The sequence below is a fragment of the Vigna unguiculata genome, chromosome 5, assembly GCF_037176805.1.
Source record: "Vigna unguiculata cultivar grain cowpea cultivar isolate G323 ecotype 2 chromosome 5, ASM3717680v1, whole genome shotgun sequence".
Taxonomy (NCBI): domain Eukaryota; kingdom Viridiplantae; phylum Streptophyta; class Magnoliopsida; order Fabales; family Fabaceae; genus Vigna; species Vigna unguiculata.
This window is the reverse complement of record NC_140796.1, coordinates 27543397-27568376: the sequence shown is the minus strand read 5'-3', so window position 1 is coordinate 27568376 and position 24980 is coordinate 27543397. Positions and strand designations below refer to the sequence as shown.

The window sequence follows — 24980 nt, the reverse complement described above, 5'->3', positions numbered from 1 at the left end:
TCTTGTTTTGAGATTGTCTAAATAGTATTTCAAAAAATTATATATATGATATAAATTATAATGTACATTGTATAATCTGAATAAAGTAATTGACCATTCATGGGCATGTATACCCCTTGTTGTAAGCAGTGGCGGATCTTGACCAAAATTATTGGGGGAGCCAAAATAATATACTTAAAATTTATATATTTAACAATATCTGTTACTAATTCAATAAAAATAAAAAGATAATTTACTATAGTTATAACTATAAAAAAACTACACATATACGAAGGTTTGTCTATTATTTTTTCATATTCTTGAACATATCAAATTATTCAATCATAACTAAAATTTTCAACTATTTTTTTTCCAATATAAATAACCATATTATCTACAAGTATTCATTTTTCATTTCGATTCAAAAGTCATCACAAACATTTTATTTCATTGTTATGGGATGACCAACGATATTAACCTATTTTGATCTTCACTTCTCTTTTATCAATTGTAAAAAATGGATTTATTCTTTTGTTTTCCATCAATATACCTATTTAAAAAATAAGTTTAAGATTAAAAAATAATTTATCATAATCTAATAAAAAATTAAGAGACAAAGAAAATTATGATAATCAAGTCCACTTAAAAATTGTCTATAAAAAATCACATAATACATTACTTACTCTTCTATATTCATAAAAAATAATATACAAAATATCATGAGATAAAAAATTATGTTAAATATTAAACAAATATTTCACTATCAAGAGAGACAAGTTTTTTTCTTTAAAAATGGAAGAAAAGATGTAAAAATGAGAACAAAAATAATGAATTTCTGTTTAACTCTTCTTTTTTTTCTTTGATAACAAAAGAAATTAGGTAAAGGTGAGAGATGATTACAATATATAAAAACCTCAAAAGACAATAAGAAAAAAAATGAAAATTATCTTAATAATTTTTTGATTTATTATATTTGATTTTATATTCTTCTATTTATTAACATTAAATATTATACTTTATAAAAGAAATAAAAAAATATTGAATATAATTTTCATTAATTTTTTAATATAATATTATCTAATTTAAAAAGATACATTTAATTTAAATAATTTTAAAATATACATAATTTAAAAAATATTAAACACATATAATTTAAAAAATTTGAAAAAAAATTGGAAAAGTTTTGGGAGCCGTGGCCCTCGCCTGGTCTTTAAGAGCTCCGCCCCTGGTTGTAAGTATGCCAACTTTAGTAAAATAAATAACTTTTTTTACAAACATCTTACACTACAATATATTTTTATTTTAGTGAAATGTAGCGAAAGTTTAAGTGGCGTTCATAATGTTAAACAATTTAATTCAGAAAATAAAAACTCAAAAACATTCTATATTAGTCATTCTATGAGTATAGTGATGCAATATAAGAGTGATCTATTTAAATTTTGAAAAGTATTAATACAAAAAAAAAAACCTAATGACGCATAAATGAAAATGAGATGATGTAGTATTTAAGTAATCATTTGCATGCTGTACGATAATCAAGAGATTGAGGAGATTCCTTATGAGTTATAACCAACTGAAAATATTATAACACCGTATTCAACTCCAATATTTATAGTAAATTTGTGGATTTTTTTTTCTTACACGATTTACTCAGCTTTTTTGATTTGTACTTTAATGTTGTATTACCTAACAATAATGTGTTGGAAAACTTGTCATATTCTCTTCCTATTTTACCTTTAACATCTTATTAAAATTATCATATCTAATACTATATACAATTCTAAACTAACAAAAGAAAAGTTTTTCAATTAAATAATATATCTGACCTACTTCTCTTTAAATTTTTTTATCTACAAAAGGAATAAAGGATGATGTGTCAAGCTCTCAGAATTTTGAAAGTACAAAAAAAATTGAAAAACAAATTAATCTCTCTCTTTTGTAGTTCTCACCGTCTGCTCCTCTCCCTCTTTCGTAGATACCTAATATTTTAATTGAAACTTCTTTCTCTCTCTTTCTCTATCTCTCTGTCTCCGCCTTCTCATTTCTTTCTCTCTCTTTCTTTGTCTCTCTGTCTCTGCCTTCTCACTTCTTTCTCTATCTCTCTAGCTCCGCCTTCTCACTTCTTTCTCTCTTTCTTTCTCTGTCTCTCTGGCTCCGCCTTCTCACTTCTCTCTCTCTCTCTCTCTCTCTCTCTCTCTCTCTCTTTCTCTGTCTCTCTCGCTCTGCCTTCTCACTTCTTTCTCACTCACAGACATCCTAAATTGTTCATCTTCTTCTCTATCTTCAGGGTTTTCTCTGTCTTTCTTAGCTTCTTCTCTAACATCTCAAGCGAATAGGTATGGTTCTTTTTATATTTACTGAGATCTAAGTGATTCTTGCCTTAATCTTATGTTTCAGGTGTTTAAATGCTTGAAATGAAGAGTACAACCACATCCATCTATTTTAAACCGCAAAAAACCAAGTATTGGTCGAGCTCTATATTTTCTTTTGAGCTTTCTCAATCAAACAATTATTTTTCTTTTTATATTTACTTTGATGTCCCATTCATCTTATGTTTCTTTTGTTTACAGGCTTGAACTGAAGAGTACAAACACATGCATCTAAGATTTTCCGTTCATCTTATTTTTTTTTTTTGGCTTTCTCAAGCGAACAGGTATGGTTCTTTTAATATTTACTGAGATCTAAGTGATTCTTGCCTTGATCTTATGTTTCAGGTGTTTAAATGCTTGAAATGAAGAGTACAACCACATCCCTGTGTTTTAAACCGCAAAAAACCGAGTATTTGTCGACATCTATAATTTTTTTTGAGCTTTCTCAATCAAACAGGTATTTTTCTTTTTATATTTACTTTGATGTTTTGTTCATCTTATGTTTCTTTTGTTTACAAGCTTGAACTGAAGAGTACAAACACATGCATCTTATATTTTCCATTCATCTTATGTTTCTTTTGTCGACATCTTATTTTTTTTGGCTTTCTAAAGCGAACAAGTATGGTTCTTTTTATATTTACTGAGATCTAACTTATTATTGCCTTGATCTTATGTTTCAGGTGTTTAAATTCATGAAACAAATAGTACAACCATGCAAGTGTTTTAAAGAACAAAGGACTCAGTCTTTGTCGCTGCAAAAATGAAGTGTTATTTAAAGTTTATGAATACATTTCATCTTTGTGAAGGAAACAAGTAATTTTTGTTTCTATATTTAGTTTGCTCTAAGTGATTCTTCCGTTCGTTGTTGGTTTTTGTTGTTTACAGGCTTGAAATTACCTGTTCAAAGACTGGCATCTTTTTTAAACAACAAAGAATGTTGTTAAAGTAAGTTGTATACCTCTTATCAAAGATTTTCAAATATTTCTTTGTAAACCACATTTGTAGTTGTATTGCTTACTTTTCCATCTTCATCCAGAATTAAAATTTTGAGTCCTTTCTTTGTTGTCACTCTAGAAATTGCTACGTACAATTGTCCATGAGTAAAAACTAGGCGAGGAGGATAAAGTCCAACTTTAGAAAGAGTTTGTCCTTGACTTTTGTTTATTGTCATTGCAAAGCATAAGGATATTGGAAATTGCCTCCTTTGAAATTTAAACGCGATGATGGAATCAGAAGGTGTCCAGTTCATTCTTGGAATGAAAATTTTGTCACCAACATTTTTTCATGTTATGACAATAGCAAAGATAACATTCTTTCCCAAATCATTAACTTGCAACCTTGTACCATTGCAAAGACCATTTGCTTGATTAATGTTTCTTAAAAGCATAATTGGTACGCCAACTTTCAATTTAATCCTATGATTTGGAATTTCTAAACATTTGATATCATTTAGAAACTCTTAAGTAAACCACTCACCTTGAATTTCTTGATCATCATCAGATTGACAAGGAGTGTCTAAAATTAAATAAATTTGTTCTTCACCAGGAATCAAAGATAAAATGAAGTCATTTACTTGTTCAACACTATCAATTGTAGGGCAAAGTATAGCGCCGTCATCAAAGAAGCCAGGATTCATGATATTTTCAATTAGACCACCATAAACAAATTTCACTAAAGAAAGTAAAGGTGTTTCACTTTCTTGAATTAGAAGATCTGTTGGTATTGAAATGTTGGCTTCAACACTTTCATTCAAATTCATATTTCCATCTCCAATTTTAAGAATCCAATCAGCAAATTCTTTTATATGTATTGCACTTTCATTTGAAACAGCACATTTTAACCTCATGTTTTGTGATAGCTTAAGAACTGTGCAATATTGCCACAAATCAGAGTAATTAATTGATGAGTTCACAATATCATACCTTGATCCCTTTCTTACTACTGGCAAGATTTGTCTAAAATCACCGCCCAAGACAACAACCTTTCCACCAAATGGTTTGTCAGCATTATCTTCATTTGTAGCTCTCACAATGTCTCTCAATATTCTATCAAAAGCTTCGAAACATAACTTATTCATCATAGGAGCTTCATCCCATATGATAAGTTTTGTTTCCATCAACAGTTTAGCACGGAGACTTCCTTGATTGATGTTGCACGTTGATTCACAATTGATTGCTAGTGGTATGCAAAAAGTAGAATGAGCAGTTTTACCTCTAGGAAGCAATAAAGATGCAATGCTGCTTGAAGCTACATTAAGCGCAATCATTCCCTTTGCTCTAATAGCAGCTAACAAAAGTTTCCACAAATATCTTTTTCCAGTCCCACCATAACCATATAAGAAAAAGAAATTTCCTACATCTGAATTCACTGTTGTCATAATTATGTTCTAAACATGTAGTTGCTCATTAGTGATTGACTGCAATAAAGAGTGATGTAGCTTCTCCATTTGTTCTTTATCATAATTCATTTCATCAATAATGAACCTGTTATTAAATTTGAATGAATTAGAAAGATCAGGTTGAGGATGGGAACTATAATCTGTTAAAGCTCGCCCATTGGAATTTAGAAGTTCTTCTACTTCTAGGAAACACAAATTGTGTAAATCATGTTCTTCCATTTGAAAACCTACAAAAAAAAACATGTCATGAATAAAAAAATATGGAATAAAGAATGGAGATTATTTATATTTAGTACCTGGTATGTTCAAGTCTTTCCTTTTTTGATATAGGATACCATCTGCCAATAAATTCCAATTTGCATCCCAAACAACTTTTGGCTTTGACATTGTATTCATGATTAACAAAGAAACAAATAACCTTATAAGTTGATTTCCAAATGCAAGATGGCTAGCCTCTTTAATAGCATCAATGAGTTCTTTGTCATCTACCAATTTATGTCCATTAATTGTCTTTATATTATCATGATTAATACAACCTTTTTTGTTTTGTCAATAAGATTCTCATGTAATAGCATTCACCCGATCCTAGAGGAACATATGTCAGTCTTCCAATACTATAACCCTACTTTCTTGGTTTCCATTGCCTTTGTTGAGACATCCAAACAAACTTTGTTGGAAATTCAGCATAGGTCAAGTTCCTTCCTTCCTCATATCTTTTGTTAGCTTCAAATCAAGCTAGAAACATGGTATTGATGTTGTCATTCCTCTCCAATACATCATCAATTCTATCATCATCTTTAAACAAAACTGTTTGTTGATCTTGTAGGTGAAAAGTTAAACGCTGAACAGCAGGCCATCTATGATGGATATCAAATCCATAAATTCTCCAAATTGCTTCACATGGAGATAAATATCTACAATTATAATATCTTTTAATCTCATCAACAATACACATTTCTGTAGAATCATTCTCTTTGTCTGTAATTTTCATTGTGGCTCTATTAGGACCTTTGTTGACATATTTGAACAAATACTTGATTGAGTTTGATTTGTTGCAATATTATGTATTAACATGAGCTTGATATCGCATTAAGAGAATAGGACTATAAGGCACAACATTTCCATTACCTAATTTATGTCCATTTTTCAACATAAATAAACCGTCATCTTTATGCCTATATACAAGATATCCATCTTCATCAATTGTAGTTTTATGTCTAAATATTTTAGGAAAAAATTTAGAACATTGTTTATGCATGGTGAGTTGAATCTAGCGGCTCCGCACAGACCATGTATCATATACGTTTTAACACCGTTTGAAAGTTTTGGATAGAGATCTGGATGAGGAAATTCAGCAAAGATTACTTCATCTATGTGCTTTGCATTTTCTAACTTGTTTGAGTCACTCAACCATAATAATATATGAACATGTAGCAGACCTCTCTTTTGAAAATCAACTGTATACATACCTAAAATTTGAAGATAATTATTACACAAAACAATTGGCGATAAAAAATCTAAATGATGGAAATGTAGTTTGTGTACCTGCATTGACTTTGCCAAAGAAATTATTCTTCTTGAAATCTATCATCATTTGGTCTAATTTCATTTTAAAAACTCTGCAAACAATGTCTGGCCTATCTGAAGCAATTAAACCTCTTGATTTTACAAAATCAAGAATTTCAGGCCAATTGACATTACATGTGATTGTTATAAACAAATCTGGATAGCCATACCTCTTACAAATGGCCATAACATCTTTGGAATTATTGAACATGTATCTCATGCCACCTGTAAATGAAGTTGGAAAAACTATACGCTTTCCAATGGAAGAAGGATCAGTTTCACCTTTGTCAACAACTTCTTGTAACCCATTTAGAATATCAAAACGAATGAGTTTTTGATTATTTCTTATAAAAGACAAACTTTGGGCTTCAATCATTGTGTAGGTATCCATTAAAAGTTGTTGAAACAATCTACGTGAGTGTACAACGTTACCAAATTCAACCTTTCTATCTTGTATTCTAAAAGCAATGAATTCTCGTAAAGAAATCTGAATTCTCTTTCTACTTTGACAATATCTTTGACAATCTCTAATTGGAATATCCTCTTGATAACCATCCTCTCCATATGGAAAAATAAAAGGATATTGCAGAGGAATGAAACATGTATGAGTTTCATGTAGTCTCGTCAACTGACCACAAACTTTCTTGACAATGATGTCTCTTCCTACATCTAAGGTGCTCAAATCACCAACTATCAATGTTGCGACTTCCTATGCTATTGGTGTATTGTATACTCTAAGATCCTTAAAGCGATGTCTAAATAACCTCAATCCAAAATCTGATCGATCATCATCATGTATAAAATCTCTTACTCTTCTCCATGATTGAGCAAGAACATTGTGTTTGTCAATCATGTTTTTCAACTCTTCGATCAATGATTTATCAAATATGTATTGTTGTATATCAAACCTGTAAAATTACAAAAGGATCAATAATATACACAATGATTCATAAAACAAAATAAAGTATTGATAAAGGATTGATCCCTTCCTTTGCTTTTATTTTCTTTAGTTTAAAATTCCATTAAGTTAGCTTGGTTGACTATTTTTAAGTTGACTTGTTGACCTTGACTTTGGGTGGACTTGTTGACTCAAAAGATTAGCTTAACCTTAAACCAACATGCTAATAAATTCCTTAACTTGCTTTTGTAGGAATAAAAAAGGAGGAGGACCACATAGGAGACACTTGGCGTCCTAAGGAAGAGAGAGAAGGAACAAGACTTTCTAGAACCTCTTATATGTTTTTCCTTTTGGTTTCTTACTCTCTATCAATCCATCCTCCTCCTCTCTAGAACCTTGGAAAGGAACCTTCACATCTAGATAGCTTGCTATCTTAATGTCCAGTGGGGATTTCCTTGGTTTTCTTAATCAATCATCACCATATTCATTAATCTTCTAAGAGGAACAAGATAATCCTACATCATTTGGTATCTAGAGCTTTGGTTGTCCTTGAATATGGTGTTTTCATGTTCTAACCTTGTCTTGTGTAGCTATCTTTGAATGGTCCACATAAAAACAATGCTGGCAAAAATTGTTCACGATTTTAAAAGATTAAACTACACCTGCTCAGTGGTCCAAAAATTACGTTCTTGATGTCAAAAGAAAGCTCTGTTAGTCTAGTTTTTAACAAAAAATGAACCAATGCATTTGGAGTTCTATGGAGAGAGTTATGATTGCAATAGTGAGCAAAGGTCATAGCTGCCGAGATCACCGCGAATCAACGTTTTTCAAGTTATGTTGGGCAGTTTTGGCTACTGTTTTTGTTACAATTCTTACTCCTAAATGTTGTTGGATAACATGTCTTTGTGTGCTTAATCATTGACCTTCATTTCCAAAAGTTTAAATGCATGATAGCTACATGTTTGAGTCTTTAAATGTGCCTAACTTTTGCTTGAGTCATATGTCATATTTTAGCTTGAAGTTTTCTTGTTCTTGTTATTCTAAGTATTTGAATATTGCATTCACCTTATGTCTTGTTTGATGTATACTCCTTGAACTTGATTTTTGGCCTAAAAATTTGGGAACTAAGTGTCCAAGCCACCCAAAACACCTTTCTCATCATTTTGTGAAACTAGTTTTCGAAAGAAGAAAAATTTTGGTACACTTTTACAATCTTACCAAAAGAAATATGGCTCTTTGATGAACCAAAATTGTGTTTCCACTAAGTGTTATGCAACTAGTTTTCATATTTGGGTGTTGGGTGATATTGGCTAATTAGTTCCATGCTTAAAACTTGGTTATGATCTTTCTTGGTGTATGCATGATTTGAGACTTGGTGATGCATAGTTCAAGTATTTTTCCAATAAAGTCTTTTCATGTGCTTTTCTTGCTTGTTTTGATTTAAAGTTTTGTCACCTTGATATCCTTTCCTTAGAGTTTAGCTTTCTTGGCTTTAAGTACTTTTATTGCTTGTCTTTAGGTTCTTTGTTTTGTCTTAGTAGTTTTCTTCATTTGCTTTCCTTTGAGTGTAGTGGCCAAGCCACTTGAACTTGTCTTGAAAAGGTTTCCAAGAACTTTGAAAGCATTTCACTCCTTTTTGGTGGATTTGAGTGTAGCCTTGCCTTGTTGCTTTGGGGGAGAGTGATCAAAACACTTGGGTTGTTTATTTTGACCACATTTGGTCACAAGTTTCTTATCATTTGCTAACCAACTTCTTTACTTTTCTCGGATTTTGAGTTTTGTTGTAGGAAAGTGAGATGGTGACTCCCATGGCCAATCAAGGTGCATTGGTAGACATTGGTAAAATCTTACAATAAATGGAACTTAAGAGACAAGAAGATAGAGAACAACAAGAAAGAACCCTTCAAGTTTAAAAGAAACAAATGCAAAAACAAATTCAAAAAATTCAACAACAATTGCAACTATTCCAAAGAGAGGCAAAGAAAAGAGAGCATTCTAGGCGCCAACCAACACAAAAGAAGGAAATCCAAAAGATTCCTAAGTTCTATGGTGGATGTGATCCCAAAATCTACCTTGATTGGGAATCTTAAGTGGAACAAATGTTCAATGAAAATCATGTAAAGGATCAAACACAAGTTGATCTAGTAGTGTTAGGATTTTTTGAGTATGCCAAAACTTGGTGGCATAAAGTTTGTAAAAATTGTGACCAAGGGCCACCCGCGACTTATTGGATGGACATTAAAACTCTTATGCGCGCTAGATTTGTTCCTCCATCCTATAGGAAGGAACTTCTTTTGAAGCTCCAAAGGCTTCACCAAGGTCCTATGTGTGTGAGTGAGTACTTTAAAGAATTAGAGTCTCAAATGTTTAGGGTTGGAATAAAAGAAACTAACAAAGTAAAAACAAAAAGGTTTGTGAATGGTCTTAGGAGAGACATACAAGACCAAGTAGAGTTGTATGAGTACTCCACTCTTCAAAATGTTTTCACACTTGCCCTTAGGATTAAAACTCATTTGAAAAGAAAGAATAGGGCAAGGAAGAGTTACTCACCCAACCACTACTATAGTCACTCATGGAAGGGAAAAGCTAAAGAGAAACATGATACATCTCCTTCAAAGTCTCACCAAGCACCATCAAGTAAAAATAAGTCACCAAGTGGTCACACTCACCATTCCACTTCTCAAAGATCAAGTTCCATTAAATGTTTTAAATGTTTGGGGTATAAACACATTGCTTTGAATTGCCCAATCAAGAGGAAAATGATCTTAAAGAAGAGTGATGATGAGAGTGAACATTTTTCTTCCTCTTCCCCCCAAAATACTTCTTCCCACACTTCTTCTTCAATTGAAAGGACTAAACCCCTTGAAAGTGGATTGTTAATGGTAAGGTGCCAACTAGGGCAAGTTCCCAAAGAACTTGATCCTTCTCAAAGACAAAACCTTTTTCATGGAGGGTGCCTGATGAAGGATTGACCCCAACCAAGGATGAAGCCACATGCTTAAGAAGACTAAGCATGTTTAGAAAGGAAGTTCACTAATCCTTCATCCCTTTCATTTATGTTTGTTAGTTTTTATTCCCTAAGTTGACTTAGTTGAATCGTCTTTAGTTGACTTGTTGACCTTTGACTAGGTTTGACTTGTTGACTATAGTTGACTTGACTTAAGCCAACATGTTAATCTATGTTTATTTGCTTTGTAGGTTAATTAGGAGTAAGAAAGCAATGCTAGGTGGCGCATGGTGATTGGGGAGCATAAATGATATGGATGAGAGAGTAAAGCAAAGACATAAAGCATAAAGTACAAGACATAAAACAAGTGTACCTATGTACCTTTGGTCTCCTTTGTTTTTAGCACACTTTGGCCACTTTTTGGAGACATATGAGACACATTCTTTGTCTCCTTTTGTGCTAGAACGAAATTAGCCTTGCACACACAATAGTTGGCTCTTTTGTCTCTCATTTTTGTAACCTTATTTGACCTAGTTTCTAGAAGCTAGGGTTAGGTTTTTGTAGAGACATCCTTAGGTATCTTTTATTTGCTTAGAGGCCCCTAAACTCTTCTATATAAGGGGTGCTCCTAGACATGTAAAAGGGTTGAACATTTTGAAGTAAAAACACTCTTGTGTCTCAACCATTTGTGAGAGTTTCCTCCCTTGGGAGTGAATACTTTTAAGCCTTATCTTGTATAGCAAGTGGCGGCACACATCCACTCATCTTCAAGGTTGCCATGGCTTCTAGCCTAGCCTTGTAGTGGCGTGCTTCTCACATTTTTACCATTCCTTTCCTTTCCATTTTATGTTTTCTTCTTCCTTTAATTGTTTTTGGTTTTCTATGGTTTATGTGCTTTCCATTTCCTTTTTGTTTTGAATCAATCCATCATCTTCTTCTCTTGAGCTTTGTGAAAGGAACCTTCACATCTAGATAGCTTGCTATCTTAATGTCCAGTGGGGATTTCACTTAGCTTTCTTAATCAACTCAAACCATATTCAATAATCTTAAAAAGGAACAAGATAATCGTTCATCAATTGGTATCTAGAGCTTTGGTTGTCCTTAAATATGGTGTTTTCATGTTCTAACCTTGTCTTGTGTAGCTATCTTTGAATGGTCCACATAAAAACAGTGCTGGCAGCAACGTGTGCGTTTTTGAAAAAAATACTGCAGCTAGCTCAGTGGTCCAAAAGTAACCTTCTTTATAGCAAAAGAAATCTCTAGGAGTCTAGTTTCAAACAAAAAAAGAATTAACGCATTTGGAGTTCTGTGGAGAGAGTTATGATCAAATGAGTGAGCAAAGGTCAGAGCTGCTGAGAATACGAAAAACAACGTTTTCAGGTTATGTTGTGGCAATTTTGGCTTCGGCTTTGTGACTCTTTTGCTCCTAAATGTGGTTGGATAACATGTCTTTTGATGCTTACTCTTTGAGCCTCAAATCCATGAGTTTAAATGCATGATAGCTACATGTTTGTGTCTTTGTGTATGTCATGTTGAGTGTTTAAATGTGCCTAACTTTTGCTTGAGTCATATGTCATATGTTAACTTGAAGTTTTCTTATTCTTGTTTTTCCAAGTATTTGAATATTGCATTCACTTTATGTCTTGCTTGATGTATGCTCCATGAAATTGATTTTGGCCTAAAACTTGAGGAACTAAGTGTCCAAGCCACCTAAAACTCTTTCTCACCATTTTATGAAACTAGTTGTGGAAAGAAGAAAATTTTACACCAATTTTTGCCTAAAAATCGAGAGCAACCTTGCTCCTTGGTGAACTAAAAGTGTGTTCTTCACTAGGTGTTATGCTACTAGTTTTTCATACTTGAGAATTGGGTGATATTGGCTAATTAGTTCCATGCTTTAACTTGGTTATGATCTTTCTTGGTGTATGCATGATTTAAGACTTGAAGATGCTTGTCAAGTGCTTTCCATAGAGTCTTTAAAATGTGCTATTCTTGTTTTAGTCTTGTTAAAAGTCTTGTCTCAAACTTTTCTTCTTTAGAGTTTAGCTTTCCTTGTTTTTGTGCTTTTCTTGCTTGTCACTATGTGTTCTTTGTTTTGTCTTAGTAGTTTTCTTTTCTTGAAACTCTTGGGATGTTGTGGCCGAATCACTTGTATTACATTTGAAAGGTTTTGAACAAGTTTTTAAAAGTGTTTGCTTCACTCCTTTGGCGGATTTTGAGTGCTAGCCTTGCCTTGTTACTTTGGGAGAGTGATCTAAACACTTGGGTTACATTTTGGGTTGAATTTGGTCTCGGTTTTCATGTTTTCTAACCTTTAATCCATTTATTTTGTCTCGGATTTGAGTGTTTTTGTTGTAGGTATCATGGCAAGTTCATCAAATGCAGCTACACCAAACAAAAACAATACATTGATGAGATTGCTTCGGGATTTGGAGTTGTCTAGGAAGGAGGCCTTTGAACAATTGAGAAAAGACAAGGAGCAAAGTGACCTAAGAATCCAAGAGCACATTCAAAGGCTTGAAGCTAGGGAGAAAGAAAGAGAGCCTAGGAAAAGAGGGCATTCTAGGCGCAACCCATCACAAGAGAAGCAAACTCCAAAGATTCCTAAGTTCTATGGTGGAAGTGATCCCAAAATCTTCCTTGATTGGGAAGATAAAGTTGATCAAATTTTCATTGAAAATCATGTAAAGGATCAAACACAAGTTGATCTAGTAGTTTTAGGATTTTTGGAGTACGCCAATACTTGGTGGCATAAAGTTTGTAAGAATTATGACCAAGGGCCACCCGCGGCTTCTTGGATGGACATTAAAACTCTTATCCGCGCTAGATTTGTTCCTCCCTCCTATAGGAAGGAACTTATTTTGAAGCTCCAAAGGCTTTACCAAAGTCCTATGAGTGTGAGTGAATACTTTAAAGAATTAGAGTCTCAAATGCGTAGGGTTGAAATAAAAGAAATTAACAAAGAGAAAATAAAAAGATTTGTGAGTGGTCTTAGGAGAGACATAAAAGACCAAGTAGAGTTGTATGAGTACTCCACTCTTGAAAATGTTTTCACACTTGCCCTTGGGATTGAAATTCAATTGAAAAGAAAAAGAAGGGCAAAGAAGAGTTACTTACCCAACCACTACTTTAGTCACTCATGGAAGGGAAAGGATAAAAAGAAACATGATAAGTTCCCTTCTAACTCTCATCAAGAACCACCAAGTAAAAGTAAGTCTCCAAGTGATCACATTCACCATTCCACTTCTTTAAGATCAAGTTCCATTAAATGTTTTAAATGTTTGGGTTATAATCACATTGCTTTAAATTGCCCAACCAAGAGGACCATGATCTTAAAGAAGAGTAATGATGTTGAAAGTGAACACTCATCTCCCCATTCTCTTTCAAAAGAATCTTCTTCCTCTAGTAAAACTAAATTTTTTGAGAAAGACCCTATGTTATTAAGGCGCATGATAGGTCAAGATCAAAGTGAGCTTGAGCCAACTCAAAGAAAAAACATTTTTCAATCTAGATGCAAAATTAACAAATGGGTTTGGTCTCTAATTATTGATGGAGGAAGTAGTACCAATGTAGCTAGCACAAGGTTGGTGGAAAAGCTTAGCTTAGAGACCATTCCTCATGCTAAGCCCTACAAGCTTGCTTGGATAAGTAAAGAGGGAGAAATAGATGTCAATAAACAAGTCCTAATTAACTTCTCTATAGGAAGCTACAAAGATGAGGTGCTATGTGATGTTGTTCCCAAGGAAGTCACACATATCTTACTAGGTAGGCCATGGCAATTTGATAAACAAACTTTACATGATGGGCATACCAACCAATACATTTTCTTCAAAAATGGGAAAAAGACAACTTTACTACCTCTATCACCTCAAGAAGTTAATAAGGATAGAAATATAATAAGAAAAGATAAAGAAGAAAAACAAAAGGGGCAAGCTTTCACTAAGGTGTTACTTGCCTACAAAAAAATTATTCAAAAGCAAGATGTGCATCACCCTTCCTTCTCTTCCCAAGCCAAAAAGGAAGGCCCAAAGCACAAGCAAGAGAGGAAGAGTATTCTAGAAAACAAAAATGGCCTAACCAAGGCTAGGGGTAATACCCTTAAAAAGGATGGAACAAGAGCTCATAAAAGAGAGGCACAAATCCTCCCCCAAATCCAGTCAAGCTCCATCTACAAAGGCTTAAAGAATTTGTGGTCAAATTCTCTCCAAGAAGGGGAGGATGATGAAGGATTGACCCCAACCAAGGATGAAGCCACATGCTTAAGAAGACTAAGCATGTTTAGAAAGGAAGTTCACTAATCCTTCATCCCTTTCATTTGTGTTTGTTAGTTTTTATTCCCTAAGTTGACTTGGTTGAATCAACTTTAGTTGACTTGTTGACCTTTGACTAGGTTTGACTTGTTGACTATAGTTGACTTGACTTAAGCCAACATGCTAATCTATGTTTATTTGCTTTGTAGGTTAATTAGGAGTAAGAAAGCAATGCTAGGTGGCGCATGGTGATTGGGGAGCATAAATGATGTGGATGAGAGAGTAAAGCAAAGGCATAAAGCATAAAGTAAAAGGCATAAAACAAGTGTACCTATGTACCTTTGGTCTCCTTTGTTTTTAGCACACTTTGGCCACTTTTTGGAGACATATGAGACACATTCTTTGTCTCCTTTTGTGCTAGAACGAAATTAGCCTTGCACACACAATAGTTGGATCTTTTGTCTCTCATTTTTGTAACCTTATTTGACCTAGTTTCTAGAAGCTAGGGTTAGGTTTTTTAGAGACATCCTTAGGTATCTTTTATTTGCTTAGAGGCCCCTAAACTCTTCTATATAAGAGGTGCTCCTAGACATGTAAAAGGGTTGAACATTTTGAAGTAAAAACACTCTTGTGTCTCAACCATTTGTGAGAGTTTCCTCCCTTGGGAGTGAATACTTTTAAGCCTTATCTTGCATAGCAAGTGGCGGCACACATCCACTCATCTTCAAGGTTGCCATGGCTTCTAGCCTAGCCTTGTAGTGGTGTGCTTCTCACATTTTTACCATTCCTTTCCTTTCCATTTTATGTTTTCTTCTTCCTTTAATTGTTTTTGGTTTTCTATGGTTTATGTGCTTTCCATTTCCTTTTTGTTTTGAATCAATCCATCATCTTCTTCTCTTGAGCTTTGTGAAAGGAACCTTCACACATAGATAGCTTGCTATCTTAATGTCTAGTGGGGATTTGACTTAACTTTCTTAATCAACTCACACCATATTCAATAATCTGAAAAAGGAACAAGATAATCCTTCATCAGTGCCTTATCAATGACAAGATATGTCCCTTCATCATAGATAGTGGAAGTTGTGTAAATATGGCTAGCCCAAGGGTGGTGGACAAGTTTGGTTTGAAAACCATTCCACATGCCAAACCCTACAAGCTATCATGGCTTAAGGAAGAAGAAATAAAAGTAACTAAACAAGTCCTCATTAACTTTTCAATTGGCAATTTTAAGGATGAGGTATTATGTGACATTGTGCCTATGGAAGCCAACCATATTTTGCTAGGTAGGCCATGGCAATTTGATAGAAAAGTTATTTATGATGGTCATGCAAACACCTATGTTTTCTCCTCCCTAGGAAAGAAGTTCACAATCCTACCTCTCCCACCTCCACAAGAAAATAAGGACAAAAATAAAATAAAAGATGAAAAAGAAAAAGAAAAAGGGCAAGCTTTCACCAAGGAGTTACTTGCCTACAAAAAGAGTTTTTCAAAGAAAGAGGTGCAACATCACTCTTCATTCTCTTCCCAAACAAAGAGAAATGAACAAAAACACAAGCAAGAAAAGGAGAGTGGCATTAAAAAGAAAGAGGGCATCTCTAAGACTAGGGATGGAATCATTAAAGATGAAGAAAGTTCTCATCAACTCAAGTCAAGCTCCATCAACAAAGACTTCAAGAATTTGAGGTCAAATTCTCTCCAACAAGGGGAGAATGATAAAGGATTAATCCCTACCAAGGATGATGGCCCATGGCACATGCTTAGAAGAAAGGGAGTTCCTTGATCCCTTCCTTTGCTTTTATTTTCTTTAGTTTAAAATTCCATTAAGTTAGCTTGGTTGACTATTTTTAAGTTGACTTGTTGACCTTGACTTTGGGTTGACTTGTTGACTCAAAAGATTAGCTTAACCTTAAACCAACATGCTAATAAATTCCTTAACTTGCTTTTGTAGGAATAAAAAAGGAGGAGGACCACATAGGAGACACTTGGCGTCCTAAGGAAGATAGAGAAGGAACAAGACTTTCTAGAAGAACAAGACTTTCTAGAAGCATCTAGAAAGGGGAGGCCCACATGCCTTGGACACCAAGCCTTCTAGAATGTTCTAGAACCTTCCTTTAGGAGCCTTGGCCATGAAGACTTGCCACCTAGATGGCTTGGACCAAAATTCACCCATGTGCACCCTAGGATGACCTACTTTCTAGAACATGCTAGGTTTCTTTTGTAATCCTTTAACTTAGTTGTTTTGCTAAGAGGCCCCTAGACTTGTCTATTTAAGGGGACCTCTAACACTTGTACAAGGGTTGAACATTTTGGAGAATTTATACACTTTGTGTTTCAACCTTTTGTGAGAGTATTCCTCCTTAGGGAGTGGAGTTCTTTAAAGCCTTATCTTGCCTTGGCAAGTGGCGGCATACACAACTCATCTTCAAGGTTGCCATGGCTTCTTCTAGCCTAGCCTTGTAGTGGCGTGAATCCTCCATTCCTCCCCTTTCCCTTGCTTTTCATTTTATGTTTCTTTACTCTTTTTGGTTTATATTGTTTCCATTATATGTTTTTCCTTTTGGTTTCTTACTCTCTATCAATCCATCTTCCTCCTCTCTAGAACCTTGGAAAGGAACCTTCACATCTAGATAGCTTGCTATCTTAATGTCCAGTGGGGATTTCCTTGGTTTTCTTAATCAATCATCACCATATTCATTAATCTTCTAAAAGGAACAAGATAATCCTACATCAAGTATGTAGGCATACCTAAAGTGACTAACTCTATTTGTTGTTTCATTTTTTGTGTCATAAATATATAGTTGTGCAAATTTTGGACTTCATCCTTTATCGGGCAATAAACTTCCAATGCAATGGTAATTTTGACCACTAAGAATAAACTGAGGAGGACCACATCCATCATTGATTGAGGAATGAATCTTAGCACCAATTGATGTAAATGAGAACATGTTGTTGTAGCTTCTTATGTACTGTAAGAAATGTTGGCTTATTGTGTCTTCACCTTTCAACAACTTTTGAAGCAATTGTGGAGGTTTCTTCAACAATGGAAGTTGGACTTTTTCCTTTTGACAACAAAGAGAGAAATCAACTTGTTTTAATCTTTTGCATTTATCAGATCTTTCTTCGTACCACAATTGAGCTTGAGAATAGGGACACTCAATGGAACAATCCCCTACATCAATATTTGCTAAGTACATAAAAAACAATATGTTATTAATTAAAAGATATTTATATTTATATGTACACTATAATAATATAAATTGGCTAAAAAGTAGTGTGCAACCTTGAATTTCAGCTCTTGAATACAAATCAGAGGAGAAATGCCCAATTAGATAATCTGAAATAAAATAAAAAAACAATTATTAATAAAGGAAAATAAATAAAATATTAATTTATTTTTTATAATCAACCATTATTGATTACCATGATTCTCATCTTCATCAGAATTATTGTCAAAATCCAATATCTTTGAAATAGGTGTAATAGCATCCTTAAGAGAAGGCTGACGGAATTTTACAGCTTCTAAATATTGAGATGATTTACTTGGTCTTGCACTGGCATAGGATGGCAACTTAGATATGTCTAAATATTGATGTAAACATTAGCAACATGAATTTGTAACAATAAAAGTAATTAAAGTATTCAAATTAATTTTGTTAATAGTACAAAATACCACGACTTTGGTTGTCTTCAACATCAAAAAGATTAACAACTTTAGAATAACCAGAAGAATCCACAGAAGCAGGAACGAAGCTGCTACTAACAAATTCTTGATCTAACCTGCTAGTAATTTTATCCAACAGTGGTTGTGTATTATGACAGTCACTTTGGACCATACCTGCAAGTTTAGACATGAAATATAAAATGATGATATATTAGTTTGTAACTGTGTTCTTATTTGCATATTGTATGAATTTGTTTTACGTAAGTTGAATGGAAAATAATTTTGTTTGTTTCACATTTCACTACTGTGAAACAGTGACAAAATTATAAGTTGGATTGGTACCTGTGTTGTTAATGTTGCTTTTGTTCAAAATTGGACCATTGGTGATTTCAATTGAAGTACAATCCATTCCAGATCCAATGGAGGTAGAACCATGAATTTCTTTACATGAAATGTTAGTAAATATTAGTAATACAAAAAGTATTAAAGGAATTGAAATAAAGATAAAATAATATTAGATTTATTAGCCATGATATTACTTTTTTTTGCAATCTTCTGATTCCTAATAACTTTCCTTCTTTTTCGTGCATACTTATAATTAAGTTTAAATAAAAATGTATCCAGTTTAAAATATAAAGATTACATTAAATATAAAGATGAATGAGATATTGTGTATCCATTGGATATCCATTGAGTATGGATAAATTGACAAAGACATTGTGTATTTCAATTTCATTGTTGGGAATTTGAATGAAATTTAAATTCAATGAACAAACTTACCACTATATGTAAACTCCAACAATGGCTTTCTATTTGAAGATTGAATTGCTTGATCATGCAGGTTCTATCTTCATTGGCAGATAAGGAGTTCTTGATAGTTGAATTTGGGGTAATATTTTTATTCCATACTGGGAGAATGGTTCAAAATTAAGAGGAGAACATAATAGATAAAGTTCAATTGAAATAAAATTGTTAAACAATGTAATCCAAATTGTTAAACTTTAGCAGTAAAAGCAATCTAAGTATGCAATCCAAGTAATAAACATATTAAAAAATATAAAAGTGGTAGTTTTTTTACAAATTGAAGAAGTTGTGTTAGTCTATTAAAGTAATTGCATCTGTTGCATTTTTGATATGAATACCTTAAAAAAATATTAAGAACACAACTTATTTGTATTGTAAGATGATGTATTCAGTAACAATGAAAAAATTCTACAGTGTCACTAAGTGGACAGTGATTACAACAGTTTGTATTGAATGAAAAAATCATTACCAAAATCTGTAAAATGAGAAAGAGGTGTAGTATTTCTAGAAGAAAATGCTTCAGTGTGAATGGATTTTTCCTAATTGGTATTTGTGTGAAGAAAACAAAATAAAAATTTGTGTTGGTATTTACAACTTTGTTATTTACATATGAATGTTTATGTTATTCTATTGGAGATAAGTAGATGTATTTATTTGGAAGAAGTTTTAAGAACAAATGAAATGAGAAATAAATTTATTTTACCTGAGGAATTCATCATCATATTTGAAATATTTTGTGACACAATGCTCTTCCTTTTTCTTCTTGCATTTGTTGATAGATTTGCAGCCATTTGTTTATGTTTGTTTATGCATACACTTGGTGTTATGCATACACTTGTTGTTATGTTTCCAGAAGTTTATCCATACACTTGCTGTTATGTTTGTTTAGACATTCAAGAGAAGTTGAATAAAATAAACATTTTGATTAATAATTCATTTTTGTTGGAGGATGTGTTGAATATAAAGGGACATAGTCAATTTTCCACGCTGAATATTCCTAAGGTAGATAATGTAAGTATAATCTTTTTATAAAAAAGAACAACGAAGTCATTAATATGGAAACTGTACCTTTTGATCAATATTTGAAACAACGTACCTTTTGATATGGAATGTCCAAATTCATGATTTGCAGACACTGATATGCTTCTGTTCAGAATTTGCATCTGTGCTATAATCCCTTTTTGGGCCAACACATAAGTACTATGCTTGATAATAGTCAACCATGAAAGTACAAATTTGTTTCTACATTTAGTGTACACTGAAACTAATGGAAATAATTTTTAAAAAATTAGGTCAAACAAAAAGAATGACAACCCAATGAATTTTTAATTGTCCTTTGATAAAAAATGAATACAGGTGCTAATTAACTTTTTAAAACATAAATAGACTAAAACTTTTAATTTACTTTGAAACACGTGTTTTAGAGTAACAAATCAATTTTTTTTATTGCATTCTTTTTATAAAACAAATAATGTTATGTGACAGTATTTGAATACAAAGTTAAAACAATTACCAAGTTAGCAATATTTACAACTTCAATCGTAATATTTACAAGAAAGTAGAATTCCTGTGTTAAAATTTTTTATAAAGAATTAAAATTTTTAATAATTTTTATTATCACAATTGAATATTGTTTGTATAAAATAAATATTAAAATAAATCTTAGTTCTAATGATGTTTTTTTAAGAAATATATATAAAAGTAATACATAACTATAATACATAATTTGGAACATGAAAATAAGTAAAATCAAATTAAGTAAAATATTAAAGTTGACCAAAATTAAGTTACAGATAATAGTTATAGATATGGCTTCTACTTATTAGAAGCAACAAAATTACCATCGATAGAGTCTTACAAACCAAAAAAAGGCAAACTTGCTTGAAAGTGAAAACAAAACCATAAATACCATCTAAAGTAAAATAAAAAAAAGTAAAATATTAAAAGCTAAATTCTTTTTTCACATAGACTTTTATCTTCTTCTTTCTCATTTGGTTGTGAGTTGCAAACACAATAACATCCCCTTCTTTCAACTAATTGAATATGCAAAAGTCCTTCCATCCCTTCCCAATCTTAGTTGACTTCTTAGGTGAATTACGCACCAAAAGCTTACACGGAATAATGCATGTGTTGGTCGATCCTTGCAATTCCAACCTCTTGAATCTAAGTTTCCGAACGTAAGCTGCAAAGTCAGTTGGTAGGTCTTAAAAAAAAATAGTTAAATAAATAACAACTTATATGAACACAATAGCATATAAAAAACAATATAAAAGCACATTGTTCATTAGATGGCTCGCTTTGCTTTGAGATTTTGTCAATTTCACTCTAAAAAGAGGTTTTGTTCGCAATCGATGTATGTTTGTGAGAAACTTCGTCGCAGTTGATATTGCAGTCATGCCGGAGAATACAGTAATCTGGAATGTTGAGTTGCCAACATATCTGAATAAAATTTGATAGATATGTTTCAATTTATAAAAAACTCTTAAGCTAGACCAACCATCAATGACCAATGGATTATTGACATCCATATTAAAAGTTAACTGATGGCAATTTCCTTTAATATCTTCCAACTGCCAAACCGGTCCTAATTCTTGAGCAAACATAGCAACAAATATTCGATCAACATGACCTGATGTTAATTAGCTGCATCGAAGATAAAGGAAAGAAGTGACATGATGTTAATTAATTGAGGACTCCAACATATAATATGGGTAAACCTACATAAAAAAATGAATAACAAGGTTACAAATAAATTATAAGGTTGAATAAAATAATTAAGAGATATCTAATTTGTTTTAACAAAATTAAAATGATATCTTTGATAATGGAATACTGGCCTGAAAATGGATAATGGAATAATTGCCTGAAAATGGATAATGGAATTCTATGTAACATAATTTAAAAATATAACCGTTCCAACTTCATATCAAATCATTTTTCAAAACTTCTACATTATTAGTTCTCATATACAATCCCGTGGACAACAACTTTGGTTCTGGCTTTGAGATACTCAAGACAGACCATGAGCAAAGCAGTTGGCCATCTTTTTTGCTTAAAATTGCAGCCAACATTCTATCTTTTGCATAAAAAACATTACTTCCTCTGCATTGAATTCCAACACTGCTTGAGAAAACAGATCCACATTGGGTTCCAATCAAGAAATCTGAGTAAGTCCTTTTAAAAAAATAGAAAAAAAAACAGAAATCAAACATATAAAATTATGTCGATTTAAGTGCATAACCTTGTTTTCCTCTGATACAGTTAAAAACTAATTAAAAATTAATACCGTTACATCTGATACAATACAATAACATCAACAACAAAGAAATCAACAACCACTGTCAATAAAAGATGAACATAATGAATTGAGATGAACATAATGAATTGAAACAAAATTAAAATGATATCAATGCATATCAAAATTAAAAAGAATAATCACTATTCCAACTTCAACTCAATGCATTTTAACAGAATTCAATGAGTTCCAATGAGTTCCAACTTCAGACTAAACTCATGACTATCATTTTGAGACATCTTGTATATAAATCTCCAAATCCTACAAAATAGGTAATCACTAAAAGTTTGAAATAATCATGTAAAAACAAAGAAATTATCATGTAAAAAAATAATAAAAAATGACCAAGTAGTGGTCGAATATGATGGAATACAGAAAAAGCTAGAAATAAACCCTAAAAAATATGAAATTATCCAGTAAAAACAAAGAAATTATCATGTAGTGGTCGAATATGAGATAAAACAACAAAAACTTAAGAAGTAGTGGTCGAATATGATGGAAAATAGAAAAAGATACAAATAAACCATAAAAAACAAAACCAAAACCTGATCGAAGATAATCGGAGATGATAGAAAAAACATAAAGGGTAAACGGTGAAGGCAAAACAAAAACGGAGAAACCCTAAAAAATGTGAAATTAGCCTGTAAACACAAAGAAATTATCATGTAAACATAAAACAACAAAAACTTACAAAGTAGTAGTCGAATATGATGGAAAACAGAAAAAAGATACAAATAAACCCTAAAAACAAAAACCAAAACCTGATCGGAGATGATCGGAGATGATAGAAAAAACATAAAGGGTAAATGGTGAAGGCAAAACCAAAATCTGATCGGAAAAAACCTAAAAATGTGAAATCAGCCTGTAAAAACAAAGAAATTATGATGTAAACATAAGACAACAAAAAATTACGAAGTAGTGGTCGAATATGATGGAAAATAGAAAAAGATACAAATAAACCGTAAAAACCAAAACCAAAACCTGATCGGAGATGATAGAAAAAACATAAAGGGTAAACGGTGAAGGCAAAACCAAAACTTGATCAGAGATGAATATGGTGTGGGTGAAAAGAGTTGAGTATGAAGAGAATGAAAGAAATTAGGGTGACGACAGAGAGTGACAGAAGAGTTGTTAGGGTGATGACAGAGAGTGAGAGAAAAGTTGAGTGTGAAGAGAGTAAAACAAATTAGGGTGACGGCAGAGAGTGAGAGAATAGTTGAGTGTGAAGGAATTACGGTTTAGAAAATGAGTTGACACGTGTCATCGTTAGGCTTTGCCACTTGTCAAAAAAATAGTGTTAGAAAATGTTATTTTGAGTTAATTCTGTGTTTTGCTTTTTGTGGGTCATTGAAAAAGTTCCCTTTTGTGCTACCTTGAATTGTATTATTAATTGTTAGGGTGATGATAGAGAGTGAGAGAAAAGTTGAGTGTGAAGAGAGTAAAACAAATTAGGGTGACGGCAGAGAGTGAGAGAAGAGTTGAGTGTGAAGGAATTACGGTTTAGAAAATGAGTTGACACGTGTCATCGCTAGGCTTTGCCACTTGTCAAAAAAATAGTGTTAGAAAATGTTATTTTGAGTTAATTCTGTGTTTTGCTTTTTGTGGGTCTTTGAAAAAGTTCCCTTTTGTGCTACCTTGAATTGTATTATTAATATATATATATATATATATATATATATATATATATATATATATATATATATATATATATATATATATATATATATACTAGAAGAATAAAAACAATGTGTACACAAGCTATAAGAGGTAACAAGAGAGCAAAATAATCTTATATATATATATATATATATATATATATATATATATATATATATATATATATATATATCGCTCTATATAAGATTATTTTTTACATCTTTTATTTTGCCCTCTTGTTGCCTCCTATATGTGTACACATTTTTTTTCATTCTTCGCTGCGAAAGACAAAATATTTTGTTTGTTCTTCCTTTTATTTTGCAAGTACCCACATATGATTGTGTTAAAGTTTAACTTGGTTCTCTCTGGTTTTCCTTTTCTATTCATTTTTAGCCTCTAAACTTACAATGACCAACCATTTGAACACCCGTTTTTTTCTCCTCCATTGTTGTTGTAGTGACCAACTCAAAGCATGCTTCTAGGTTCCTCTCATCACCTATGGCTTTAAAATTTTTATATGATAATATGTTTTTATTATTTGAATAATTCTTTTAATATTTTGTTAGTATATATATATATATATATATATATATATATATTTATGTTCCTGTGGAAACAAATAAGAGATGTTAGGGACACAAATATCACCTTACCTCAATCCTTAACCTCTCGAGTTGGCTTCTTCTTGGTTTCCGTATGCCATATGTCGATGTGTACGGTTTGGACCCTTAAGGGGTTACCCGTGAAGAGGGCTCTAACGATCAAGTCAGCGAAAAGGTTCTCAAACAGTCAAATATTTGATTAAAGGATTAATGAAAGTGTACCTCTTAATTGCTGGGATCCACGTATATTTATAGAGTCATTAATTGTGGTTGCAACCTTTATGGACTGGGTTGATACTTGGATCTCTAGATGGGGCTAGGCTGGGCCTAGGCCTTGTGTTAATGTTTGTTGATTGCTTGCAAAATTCTAAGTTTAATGTCATCGGCCTATTACACCTTAAACTTTGAAGTTGTCGGTCTGGCTTGCTATGTGTTTATGATTGACTGGTTGTGTACTTAGCAATTTTGTGGGGTTATGTATGGGCGGCCTTGGACGTGTGGTCTCCTTGGTTCGCCTAGGTGCAATACAATATATATATATATATATATATATAT

At 32.5% G+C, this 24980-nt stretch overlaps 1 protein-coding gene across 1 annotated transcript; it reads right to left on the bottom strand.

The window, feature by feature from the left end:
- Positions 1-3807: 3807 nt before the first annotated feature.
- LOC146886315 (uncharacterized) lies at positions 3808-4725 on the bottom strand. The gene has a single exon (XM_085673389.1). It carries the CDS (start codon positions 4723-4725, stop codon positions 3808-3810), a length of 918 nt encoding a protein of 305 aa, XP_085529515.1.
- Positions 4726-24980: the final 20255 nt, after the last annotated feature.